A 13670-nucleotide genomic window follows, 5' to 3' on the forward strand; every position below is an offset into this window, starting at 1 on the left:
TCTCAGTTAATATCAGACATATACAAATATGGGAAATATATTGACTATTCAAGTCTAACATCACAAATTCAATTAGACTAATTTTGAATCAACTGTGTGTATGTATATATATATACACACACAGCATGGGACTAACAGGAAGAACGAAAGACTCAAACTCGAGACTCAAAAGAACTAATCTTTTCTGTTTCCGTTACTGACAGTATAGACTCTATGGGACTAACAGGAAGAACGAAAGACTCAAACCCGAGACTCAAAAGAACTAATAATTCGGAGATTCAGAGCTGATTCAGAGGCCATATGTTGCGTAATGCGCATGCACGGTCAACACAAAATGAACGGATCACTATCTGAGACAACTCGGTAGTCCCGAGTCATAATAAAGATTCATTCAAAATGAACGAATCGTTCATGAACGACACATCACTAGCCAGCAGCAGCAGCGCGCGTTTCTTGTGAGCGTGGCGTTTCTGTTGCGTGTCTTCTGCGGGGCGTCTGCTGCTATACAGGGAAGCCCTATACTTCATGTTAAATATAAATATATTGCCTATTGATACAGCAAAGACAACGTCGGCAGTAGCCAGCACATACCATATCCATGGTATTGACGGCAAAAGGCTACAGAATATTTCGTTCTGTATTGACAGGTTTAATATTTCAAAATCGATAATTATGTTGTTTTTTATTATTACAATTAGGCCCATACCTGCATTTATGTTAACCTACAGACTTTCAAACATGAAAATGTCATTTTTATTAATATGTATTCGTGTCAAAATGGCATATAAACATCTTTTCCTGTTATATTTCGCCTGGAAACACTTCCAACACGCTCGCGTGTCGCGTGAAAATAGGCTTATCTTCTTTTGAAGCATGCACGCGTTTTCCGCGCGGCACCGACCGACGCAGGCAGTATCTGGTTGTTTAAACCACATGTATAAATTTTACTCCTGGCAAACGGTTAAAAAATAAACGTGTGAGAGCATGTTATGGGCTATATGTTGTAGTCAGATAGATATGATGGTGCTGCAACACTCATCTTCAATAAAAATGAATGAGACTAAATGATCTTACCAGTGCTTAGGTCGCTCTCTCTTATATTGCGGTCTTTGAATTTGAAATGAGCTGCTGAATAAAATGCATCTTGAATCTTTAGCTTTCGTTGCTGTAAACTCTTTTCGTAGAAACTTACACTTTGCGTAGGTGTAAGGTAGGCTATAAGACAACCTGCATGTTTCTTTTTATTTTTTTATTTGTTTAGCTCCGTTTGCGAGAGCCGCGAGAAGAATCAGCCTGCCTCAGCTCGTCATAAATGCCTTTTACTGTGGTGGTAATAGTAGGCGAAATTGAAGTGTTTTATATCTATGGATTTTATTATAGGCAAGACAAGTCAAGAGTTGATTTGAGAGACTAAATCGATTAAATATGCGGTAAACTCACTGTCGGCCGCTGGCCGCTTGGTCGTCACTTAAAAAAATAAAACTTTAACAACAACAAAAAAATGCTCTAAACATTTTTCTAAATTAACTTAATAAAGAAACGAAACGAAATATAACTACTTTGATATTAAAAATAAAACAGAACTATTTTAATGGCTGCTACAATGTAAAAAAAAAAAAAAAAAAAAAAAAAAAAAAAACATGGTCTCCAGTCGGACGCGGGCCGAGAATTTTGATAAGCTGTCGGACACGGGCCGGGCTAGGGCCTCAGTGTCTTGGGCCAGAGCCGGGCTAGGGCCTAGATTTGAGGCCCGTGCAGGGCTCTAACCGCTCATCATTCTTTAGCTCCGCCCACACGATACGCCTCCAGGCGCTCGTTTTTTTCCGGATACTCGGTACAGCCCATATTTCTTTTATAAATATAATAAAACTAAAGACTTTTCGGAGATATGAAGGATGCAATACTACTCTATAGGTACTCAAGATTGACATGAGATTGACTGAAACTGAGTGTTTCACCCCCCCCTTTAAACAAAAACACAGACTAACAAGAATATCAAAAGAAACACAGCTCGTCAGCTAACGTTACCGGCTTGACATCAGGATGCGCACAAAGCTCATTAGAATGCAGCCTGTCATCCGCAGCAGCTATAGCTCATTTCACATAGATCGCTTGCAACACTCGAAAAGTTGAAACGGCTGATGGTATCAGCAGGATGTAGCGCCGACACATCGCTGGGCCTTTGGGGCTTTCTAGCACTAAACATCAAAATTTAATTGGCTGATGACCCACGCCAATCAAAGTTATGATCCAATGAAAAATGGCAGCTTTAACAGAAGGCTAGCTATAGAGGGAATGCACGTGAGCGACTGAGATTACGCCCTACTGAGTGGCAAAAAGACAAAGGCAGCACTGGTTTACAGCATGAATGCAGTGAAAACACACACAACCAGGCCCAGCACCAGAGGGAGGGTAGGAGGCTTGTCCACGGACCCAATGGACATGGCTGTTCCGGACTTTAGACGTGTCATTTTCTCACTCAAACCACAGCCACCTGCTCCTGCTTTTAGAGGGAAAAGCTGCCCGTAAGAATTTGTAATAATAGCATATTATTAGCGAAAAAGAGCTAGCAAAAGATCCAGTGTGCATCTGTATTTGCACTCAAATGATTACATTTCCAACTTGTTTTCGCTTCGGTGAGTAATGTAGCCAATCACAGACATGTTTGTAGATTTCTACAACGCAATCGGCCAATCACAGGTGTTGAACTTGGAACCCACTCACCACTCGAGTGTTTGTCCAGGTGCTGAGTTTACACACGCGTGTCTCTGTAAGTGTAGACATTGGGAAAATAAGAGATTCATTGAATACCAGCGTCGCTATAGCGTCGCTAATATAGCGGAACGTAATGAGATTGCATTTATTGAATGAGTGAGAGTGGACAGTGACGGCTGAGGGGGGATGTTTTGGCGGGAAGGGGATGTCGATGCATGATAACCTCTACTAGTGCTGGTCCACGGAGCTGGGATGCGTTTAGATGATGACATATGGAAAATATATCAGCCTAGGGCTGCACCATAAATCACATTTTTAATGAAAGAATGCTTATCGCGATTTGGCTGCGATTATCTTTTATGCGCAGTTTGTCCATGTAGGACGGCTCTGCGATCAGTAAATGATGTTCTATCTGAAAGCACTGCAAATTTAAGTTGCTTATAACATGCATTTGAAAAAAGCAACATACGTCAAACATCTTGCATTTAGTGATGTTTAATCAATCAAAACGTTTCAATCTGTTTATTCAGCTCACCGATAGTATGATGTTCATAGAGATGACACTTGGAGTACCCTGCGCGAGAGCGCCCTCTGGCTTGTGGAGCAGCGTTTAGCTCTGATCACAGCCGTGCTGCGCTGAGAAGCTGCTCATGCAATAATCTCAGCCTCTGCCAAATCTCGTGAGGTTTTATTGCAATTTTTCGTGCAGCCCTATATCAGCCTCAAAAAATAACCACATTCTTTCTGGAAATATAATTTTAACTTGAAATACTGAAATAGACAGCAATTGCATTTAGTCACGTTCAGACACACATTCATAATGTTGCGTAAGAAGCCACATCATCTCACAGAAGGATGTTTTCAAACACTTAACTGTATTATTGAAGCGAGTATGGAGTTAAAACATGTTATCAAATGTTGGACAAGAGGTTCTTAAATGCTTCTCATGTTTGGAAATACTCTGCCGTGCATATTTACTACATGTTCATTTCTCTTGCTTAAAGCTCTTTGATCAACACATGTTTGTACACTCTAATCAGTCTTAAGATCCGTTTCCTCATGTTTGTTTGATATAATCGTAACCAGCATGCAGCATATCTCTTTTTTTTACCTCTCCCTCTGTGGTGAGGGCTATGGTATGGTGAGAGCCGCAGGCCACCTCTGTGACCCTCTTGCTGATGAGGTTGGTAGAAACCAGGGCAGGGGTTAGGCCGTGGTTGGTGGTGCCATTACCCAGCTGACTGTAGCCATTGTGACCCCAGGCATAAACTTCTCCATCTACAGAAACAGAGGAAAAGATAAAGATCGGAGGATAAATCACTGGCTCAAGCGCTTTATAAGGAGATACACTTACTGGAAAATAGGGATGCACAATTAATCAAATTTCTAATCGCGATTTCGATTATGGATGCTATGTTCAAAGACGCAAACTTTTTTTATTTTTTATTTTAAATATAAATATTCTTCTGCGTGCTTAGGTGCTTAGATAGCATGTTATGCTGTGACAGCAGTACGCTAACTGGTTGAATGCACGCAAAATAGCACAGAAGCCATGCACACAGCCTCTATGTTGTTTCATTGAGCTTCTAAACACAAATTAAGATGTTTGTTATAGGGGTGACCCCGAATAGTTGAAGATTCGATGCATTGATATGCGGAGCCTGATTCGACCACCGATCTCACGGTCGAATCTTCGCGGGTGTTTTTGGCAACCATTTTGGCAATATGGGGGTGCTCGATATTTTAAAGACGTGTCACAGCGCTGAGCTGAGCATCGATGTGCGACCCCTTTGAGGGCGCTGAGCTTCGCACCGCGTCTTTAAAATTAGAACGCGTTCAATGAGTGTACACACACCGGCGGCAGCATTCAGTGCCTGTCCGCGGCCACTCAGGAAATTGTTTAAAATCCTGCCGCACCACAGAGCGCTTTCGTGCAGCTCATCTGTCAGTCAATTCAAAATTGAGCTCGCGTGTATATAATGTGCGCGTCAGGTTGCGGTGTGAGTGAGATCCTGAGGCGCGGGGCTGAGCTTCGCGTACGTCTTCACCCCCTTTAGGCACAATCGGCTTAAGAACGTGCATGTAAACGCACTCAAAGTGTTATTTTCCTCTCTAGGCAGGTATTTTTTTTAGGTTTATTTATCAAAATGTTCTTTTATATATTTGTGTGATGTTCTGTATTTCGATCGCGGCTTTAACATGTTATGAGAAAACGGTTTATTAATGTTTATCCACCACATTACCTTTTAGGCTATTTAAACCTAAATAAGAAAGCCATTGTCAGTTCTTCTGTCAGTTGGCAGGCAGTTTTGGTCGCTTTATTAAAAGTGTTTGCTGTGTGGTGTGTAAACGAAAATAAAAATAGTTTTACCCTTCTGCTGACTAGTGTCGTGCCCCTCCCAACCCATTCACACACACATAGATGATTCGACTATCAGTCGACCATAGAGAGATTCGACAATTCTGATTCGATTGTCTAAATCCTTAGTCGAGGACAGCCCTAGTTTGTTATAAAACCTGTGATTTCTGTCCCTCCATTTAAGTCCATTCCTAGTGCCGCGGGCATCATAAAGTATTGACGCTTAAGGCTGATTTATACTTCTGCGTTGGGCCTACACCGTATCCTATACGCCGCAAGTTACGTGTTGGTTTTTATTTATAATTTATACTTCTACGTTGTTGTCCACGTCAATATCCAATTACACATCCAGACCACTAGTGGGCAGTGTCCACCGGCATGTTGATGGTAACTCCCAGTCTCAAGGCAAACGCCAAAGAAGTGACTTGTTTACACGGTCTTTGCATGCACCTGAAGTATCAGCAGTGATGGCGACAGATAGCGGCTTTTCTTGCACCTTGAGTTGTTGTATGTAATACAAATGAAGCATCTCTAGTTGATTAGTAGAGTAACATGGGGCGATCTGGCACTGAATGCGTTTGTGAAATCATGCAGACAGCTCGTGGCCGCTGTTTTCAAGAGGCTTGTGCACTGACTAGATTGCTGTTGCGGAGACTTCATTCCGTTGAAATCCCAGAACGAAATGCACCCATTGTGATATGTCCTCAATCACTGATTAACATCTTTGGTTTTAATGAAAAATAAATAAACTATACACAGTGGATCTATGTGTTTATTCACTCCATAAAGAATCTCTACACTACAAAATATTGTGTTATATATAGCAGATATGGGATGAAACTATCATTTATAGACCTAAGGGAGGGGTTCTGGCAGACCAATCACGGCGCTTGCGGTCCGCATAGAATTGACGCGTAGTTATATTTTTGTAAAGGTGCGCGTCAGGGTACAGCGTATATAACGCATCTATGCGTATGGTCCGCCATACATTCTGCGTACACTTGGCGCAGAAGTATAAATTGCGCTTTAGGGCATCAATATGGCCAGCGGCGGGACTATCCATTCCTCTCAAACTTTGGATCAAAAAGATCCAATAAATCCCATAAAAGCATTGTAAAAATCACTAATCGAATGTCTAATCTAAATCCAAGTATTCTTAAAATACACTATGGCTTTTAATTTGATGACCAGATTTACGACTCGCATACTGTAGAACACGGACGTTCAAATGATTGCGAGACACGCGAAAATAACATGAGAGAGTACATGAAGATTACAATTTTTTAGATGAGCTAAACATTTACAGTGTGGGAATAGTCATTTTGACAGACTTTCCAATTGCGATTAAAACTGTGACGGATTGCATTGATCATATGAAGCGCGTGCGCTGCTGGAATGACACGCCTCAAAGTCAAAGCGCAAACATCGTTTAAAGCGGCACGCCTTATAGTAAGAGCGCAAACATCATTTAAATCCCCAGATCACATTTGGTTTTAGTAGCATGATTATATAAAGCATTCTAGATGGTTTATTCTTATATGTATAGTGCATTGATAGCAGCCTGACAAGCCAGACCCACATCAAGATGTTTGGTCTGTAAACTCCCCATTGACAGGACTCAATCTGAGGGGCGGGATAAACGGTTGTCTTTCAGACTCCCTCTGCACGCGATAGGATAGCGCTACACCAACCAGAGCAACGAATGTGAAGCAGAGCTCGTTGATAGCATAGACGGTTGATAGATTAAACCCTCGCCGTATCCGGTCGGCAAAACCCCGATCACATCTTCCCTTTTTAAGAATGACTTCAGTGCCGTTCTTTGTTCTTTTCTCAGAGAAAAGCTTAACTCCAAGTCTTCCAGAGTCGCGGTCAAAGCTGATTCGAAAGACCACCGTTCGCCAGTTTCTGTGTTTACTAGAGGCACACAAACTCTGCCATCATCATGTTAAGCCCCGCCCACCGACTCTATACACAATGTGATTGGCTCGACCAGAGTTTGGCGTTTACAGCTCAGAAGTGTATTGAGAGCAGCTAGACGATACTCGCGGCAGATTAGATTAGCTCCCGCTAGGGTGTGTCTAGATTTCTAGACTACATAAGCGGCGTTTCCATTACAGATTTGCGAAAAACTTTTGCAATATTTCTTAAATGTCGATAAAAAACTATTGCGAAATGACAGCGTTTCCATAGCTGCAGTTATGCGACTAAAACATATTACTTTCCTCTCGCGATAGGTCATTCCAAAATGATGGCACTTGGTAGGTTTGTATATCCCATCCACCACACTAGCCATTATTTTTATTGGAAGGAGTCAAGGAGACGTGTGTTATCATCCAAGCATTAATAGCAAGGAAAGCCCCTTGTTACTTAAGCGGCACAGAGGTGTGTGTGTGTGTGTGTGTGTGTGTGTGTGTGTGTGTGTCAGATCTGCTTCAAGGTCTTCATGATAATGTAGCATTTCTGTGTTTAGAATCCAGTATTACTGTTATCCTATATTGTCTTTTATGAGTTTAATAAAGAACTCCGTCTCGTCTTCTCTTCAAACAAACCCGTCATCTGTTAAGAATGATCGACTTTTACGCGCGGCAGGTTGACGCATATAGAGTAGAGCGAAATGTTTGAATTTGCATGGTAACTCAAATGTTTTTTTTGTTTTTGTTTTTTACTACTTTCGTTATTTTGGCTAGACATTTCATTTGTTGGACATATTAACTGAATTTAGAAATGCTTTGGAAAAGAAAAAAAATGGCATTTAATAAACAATTTTTTATTTTTATTTTTTTTAAATAAGACAGCGTTTGGAGTGAGTGCATGCAAAATAATTAGTTCCCCGAGTCCACAAATAAAAGTAGACAGTTTATAGTTTATAATTATGTCTTGAACTTATCTGTAGGCTATAGCTAAAAATTAAAGAGTATTGTGAATTGTTTCCACTGTCTTAAAGGAAGAAGGAAAAAATGAGAAAACGTCTGCGCTTTTATCGGCGGTGGGTTAAAGAAAACAGCCTAACTACGAAACTAAATAGGCTACGTTTAGCCCTGAACATTAGCTTGTAATATTATTATTTTAATTTATATGTTGATTATGAAAAGTGAGCAGCATGAGTAAGATATAAGATTGGCAATATGTTTGAGATGGGGAGTCACATGATTTTGACCACTTCGAGTTTTATTTATATTTGTGGGTCCTGATGATGATAATAATAATAAAGAAAGTAAAAAAAAAAGCTATATTTTTTCTTAAAATATCAATAAGTTAAGTATCATGATTTATATCGAATTTTGACACAAGTATATCGCTATACCCAGCTATTCAAAACATCATTCAATGTTAATTTTGATAATCATATTTAATAATCGCAATTACAATTTCAAGGGAATAATCGACAATTGTGATTTTTGTCATAGTCGTGCAGCCCTACTGGAAAAGCAGATCTAGAATCAACAATAAATGGCCAAATAGAAGCAAAAAATGTCTTTGATGAGCAAACGAACTGTGAAAGAGTAAATATGACTAAGCTTGAACAGCTGTAGCACATGATTTATTCAAAGACTCAAGCCTAGTACTGACCATCTGAAAACATCTGCTGTGACTCAACTTTTACCTCAGTGGAAAATTTGATGTTGATCAGATAAATATCTGTTCTCCAAAGTTCCAGGTTGCGACACGTGTAAAATATTTATTGCATCAAACCAAATACAGCAAACTTAGACAGCAAAAAAAGTGTTTTAAAAATATCTCTTGGGGGTTTAATCACAAAATGAAACCTTAACGTTGGCATGAAATGGACATTGTGATCAACATTGCTTCCATATCGTAGTGTATTTCTTGTTTGATGAACAGATGAACACCGACCTGAGAGAAATCACTTTCAAAATCTGATACACAGTTAAGCCAGCCAAATCATGTTTGTTTGTTGAATACATCTCCCATAAAATGCTGTGATGTAATCTCAAGACTGAAAACCATAAACACTAGATTGAAGATTAAACTTTACCAGGTACTAAAATTCCACATTTTCAATTGAAAATGGACACCACAAAAATGCAAACCATTGAGTGCCATCCTTCATGTTAAAAAAAATATTGCATAAAATACAAATAACTATTATTTAAAAATGAATAATAATGAAACTATGATGTAAGCCATTGCACTTTTACACATCCCTCTTGATGTTTACCATGTTTTTCCGTATTGCTTATGATCATTTCCAAACTCAGATCCACACCCACTTTCCCAAGGTCTGTTTATGTACATTTACAATCTTGACAAACTAGTATAAATATCATTAGGGACAAGACTAGGGAGTATACATAATAATATACGTGCAGTTTAATTGGGCTGCACAGTTAAGCTAAAATAATAATTGTTGATTATTTTCCTTAATATTGTAATTGTGAATATTACTTTACAATTTTCGCAGCAAGTTCTCATGTATTGACTGAGCTCTCTTGTCCTCATGTTGTAAGAAATCATGAATAAGTGCAGAGGCATTGTGTGTGAGCTGTGTGTGAACATGATGATTATTGTAGTTCTAGACTAATGTGAACATGCATTTACTCATCTCACTCGCACAAAAACACATTCAGTATTCTTTCATTCATTGTGTATATTCTTATATACACAATATGAAGCAAAGGATTACTTCAGTTTACTGAAACTGGACAGTTATCATTGCGTGTCAATATGTTGAAATTTTTGGGTAATACAATATATATATATATATATATATATATATATATATATATATATATATATATATATATATATATTGTATTACCCAAAAATTATATATATATTAATATATATATATATATATATATATATAAATATATATATATATATATATATATATATATATATATATATATATATATATATGGTATTGTTATATATTGTATTGACAACTCATCAGTTGAACATTTACCATCTTATATTCTGCATAATTTAGTGTTTTCAAATAAACATAAAAAATAAACAATTCCTGGCTGCATGTCAATATCCATGGATCAGTGGATATTTGGTAAGATGTAAGGAACACCATATGGAGTTCAAGCTTTAGTTTAAACTGATAATTGTTTGTTTTAACCACGTTTTCGCAGTTTCCCCTATCAAAGGGTTAGTTCACCCAAAAATGACATTTCTTTCTTTAACTCCTCACCCTAATGTCGTTCCACACCCTCCGTTCATCCTCGGAACACAGTTTAAGATACTTTAGATTTAGTCCGAGGGCTTTCTGTCCTTTGAATGTAAGTGTACGCCCACTTGCTGTCCACATCCAGAAGGTAATGAAAACATCATCAAAGTTGTCCATATGTGGCATCAGTGGGTTAGTTAGACTCTTTTAAAGCGTCGACAATACAGTCCCTGACAAAAGTCTTGCCGCTTGTGTACAGATTGGCCTAAAGTGCCGCTGAAATATATTTCTTATCAAGATGTGTTTACAAGAAATGGCTCATTTTAATCCCACCAGCTTTTGTGATAATGTTTCAGTGAAAAACTAAACTTTCAAAAAGTATTCTAATATTCACAGCTTGGTAAAGCCCATTGAGTCAATTTTTGCAAAGACATAAGTGTTGTCACCTTGTCATATGAGCTTCACCTGTGACTAATAATGGATCAATTAGGTCTCAAGTGTGTATAAAAAGAACCCCAGTACACTAGACCTTCACATCAACTGCAACTAGACCTCTGCAAACATGCCTAAGATTCACCCTGAGACTAAAGTTTTGATTATCAAGAGGCTGAAGACCAGATCCACTGCTGATGTGGCAGACACCTTCAATGTGTCTCAGCGTCAAGTACAGAGGATAAAAAAAAGATTTGAAGAGACTGGAGATGTTTTTGACAAGCCCAGGTCAGGCAGACCCCACAAGACAACTGCTCGAGAGGACCGTTTGTTGGCTCGAAAATCCAAGGCCAGCCCATTTTCCACTGCAGCAGAGCTCCACGAGACCTGGTCACCTGAAGTCCCTGTGTCAACCAGAACAGTTTGTAGGATTCTGTCTCGAAATGGCCTCCATGGTCGAATCAGTGCCCGGAAGCCAGCACTAAACAAAAGACAATTGAAAAACCATGTGGCATTTGCCAAGGCCCACAGCCTGCTAAAATGATGTACGCTGGAAAAGTGGCAGAAGGTGGATTTTTCAGATGAATCTTCTGTTGAATTACACCACAGTCGCTGCAAATATTGCAGGAGACCTACTGGAGCCAGAATGGATCCGAGATTCACCCAGAAAACAGTGAAGTTTGGTGGCGGAAAAATCATGGTCTGGGGTTACATCCAGTATGGGGGTGTGCGAGAGATCTGCAGGGTGGAAGGCAACATCAATAGTCTAAAATACCAAGAAATCTTAGCTACCTCTTATATTCCCAACCATAAAAGAGGCCAAATTCTGCAGCAGGACGGTGCTCCATCGCATACTTCCATCTCCACATCAAAGTTCCTCAAGGCGAAGAAGATCAAGATGCTCCAGGATTGGCCAGCCCAGTCACCAGACATGAACATCATTGAGCATACGTGGGGTAGGATGAAAGAGGACGCATGGAAGACGAAACCAAAGAATATTGATGAACTCTGGGAGGCATGCAAGACTGCTTTCTTAGCTATTCCTGACGACTTCATCAATAAATTGTATGAATCCTTGCCAAACCGCATGGATGCAGTCCTTCAAGCTCATGGAAGTCATACAAGATATTAAATTTGGATCTCACAGCACAACAACTTAATTTGCTGACATATTTTTGTATTTGCAGTAAAGTTTGTTCAATTTCTGTATAGGCGACAAAACTTTTGTCTTGCCAAAATTTGACCTTTCTGTCTTGATTAAATAATAAATATTTTTTCTGTGAAAATTATTTATTTCAGTGCATTAAACATCATTCGGGAGGGTTTTAGCTTTTCATATGAGCTATTTCTAACACCAATTAATTAATTAAAAGTCAGGTTAATATCAGGTATTTCTAGAAAATAGATAAGCGACAAGACTTTTGTCAGGGACTGTACATTTTGGTCCAAAAATAACAAAAAATATGACTTTATTCAGCATTGTCTTCTCTTCCGGGTTTGATTTCAAACCTCAAATGAAGAATCAAACGGTATCGGTAACGGTAATCAAACGGTTATTCGTATCGCCAATGTCACGTGATTTCAGCAGTTTGCCAGTTTGACACACGATACGAATCATGATTCACGACCGTTTGAATCTTTATTTGAGCAACACGGAAGAGAAGACAATGCTGAATAAAGTCATATTTTTTGCTATTTATTTTCTAACTAACCCACTGATGCCACATATGGACAACTTTGATGATGTTTTCATTACCTTCTGGATGTGGACAGCAAGTGGGCATACACTTACATTTAAAGGACAGAAAGCCCTCTGACTAAATCTTAAATATCTTAAAATGTGTTCCGAGGATGAACGGAGGTCTTACGGGTGTGGAACCACATTGTAGTGAGTAATTAATGAAAGATATTTAATTTTTGGGTGAACTAACCCTTTAATTCCAGCTCTTCTGCCACTCAGTCAGACCACAAGAGGTGTGATCAACGGGCATCGATCCATCCTTCTCTATCTGTCATCGTGTTAAACCCGCCAATAGCGCACCAGGTGGATAAGCCAGTCTGTGATTGTTTCCCGCAAAAGTGTGAAAGAAGCAGGAGAAATACATGTCCAGGTTACCAGCCTAAGCTGCAGAAGGAAATCAAATCTCTGGCAGATCAGGCTGGGTTTACCCAGTCTATAGAGAGCTTTCTCCTTCCTCCAATACATTTTAAAATTAATTGCATGTCATTTAGCAACAGTCATTTAGACATCCAGCTTTTATTAATATGATATTCTAATATCGATCTAGATTACTGCAAAGTGCAACACCACGTAACCACGTAAAGCAGCGCTGCATTACATAATACTACATACATAATGAAAAGAACAGAAGCGGCGATTGCAGCGCAAGCATAACAAAAGCTCAGAGGCCCGTGTGTCGCACAGGTCTCTCTCATTAGCATTCGCTCTAATGGGCTCTCGTGTCCTGCTTCATACCGTTAAGCATCAAGCTAAGCCTTTGTTTTAAATAAGCAACCTCTAGTGGTGAAATTGACATAGTGTGCCTTTAAAAAGATTTGTCCAACCTGCAGTGGCGATGACCATGTGTGGCCCCGTGCCGTAGCTCAAAGAGACAATCTTCTTCCCACACAAGACGTCGATCCGCCTGGGCTCGATGGAGCTCTGCGTGTCCCCGAGCCCCAGACAGCCACTGCAGTTTGTCCCCAGTGCAAACACCTGCAGGCGGACACAGAAAAACACGAGTTTGGGCATAAATGGTTGTCAGATGAGTTTTGTATTAGGTTTACTTCTATTTCATTATGGATCATGGGCCAGATATACTAAACAGGGAGTGTCTAAAGTTCTGAGGGTGCTTTACAGACAACGCACAAAATAAAGAAAAGACATTTCCATTACGACCAATGCAAATTAGCATAGGGTCACAAGCGGGTGATCTCTTAACTACACAGACACAGCAAACACCAGGCTTGGCAAACAAGTTCAGATAAGTACTTCCAACTTTATTTGCACAACCAAGACGTATAAAT

At 39.5% G+C, this 13670-nt stretch overlaps 1 protein-coding gene across 2 annotated transcripts in view; it reads right to left on the reverse strand.

Annotated features, from left to right (window-relative positions):
• Positions 1-13670, reverse strand: part of rcbtb2 (regulator of chromosome condensation (RCC1) and BTB (POZ) domain containing protein 2) — a 64548-nt gene that overhangs the window by 32332 nt on the left and 18546 nt on the right. For both annotated transcript variants that reach the window (XM_067450171.1, XM_067450170.1), the window contains exons 3-4: positions 13209-13359; positions 3827-3993 (exon numbers count right to left, since the gene is read on the reverse strand). In XM_067450171.1, coding sequence (XP_067306272.1) covers positions 3827-3993; positions 13209-13359 — 318 coding nt within the window. The remainder of the gene's footprint in view (positions 1-3826; positions 3994-13208; positions 13360-13670) is intronic.

The sequence above is a fragment of the Pseudorasbora parva genome, chromosome 8, assembly GCF_024679245.1.
Source record: "Pseudorasbora parva isolate DD20220531a chromosome 8, ASM2467924v1, whole genome shotgun sequence".
NCBI classification, from domain to species: domain Eukaryota; kingdom Metazoa; phylum Chordata; class Actinopteri; order Cypriniformes; family Gobionidae; genus Pseudorasbora; species Pseudorasbora parva.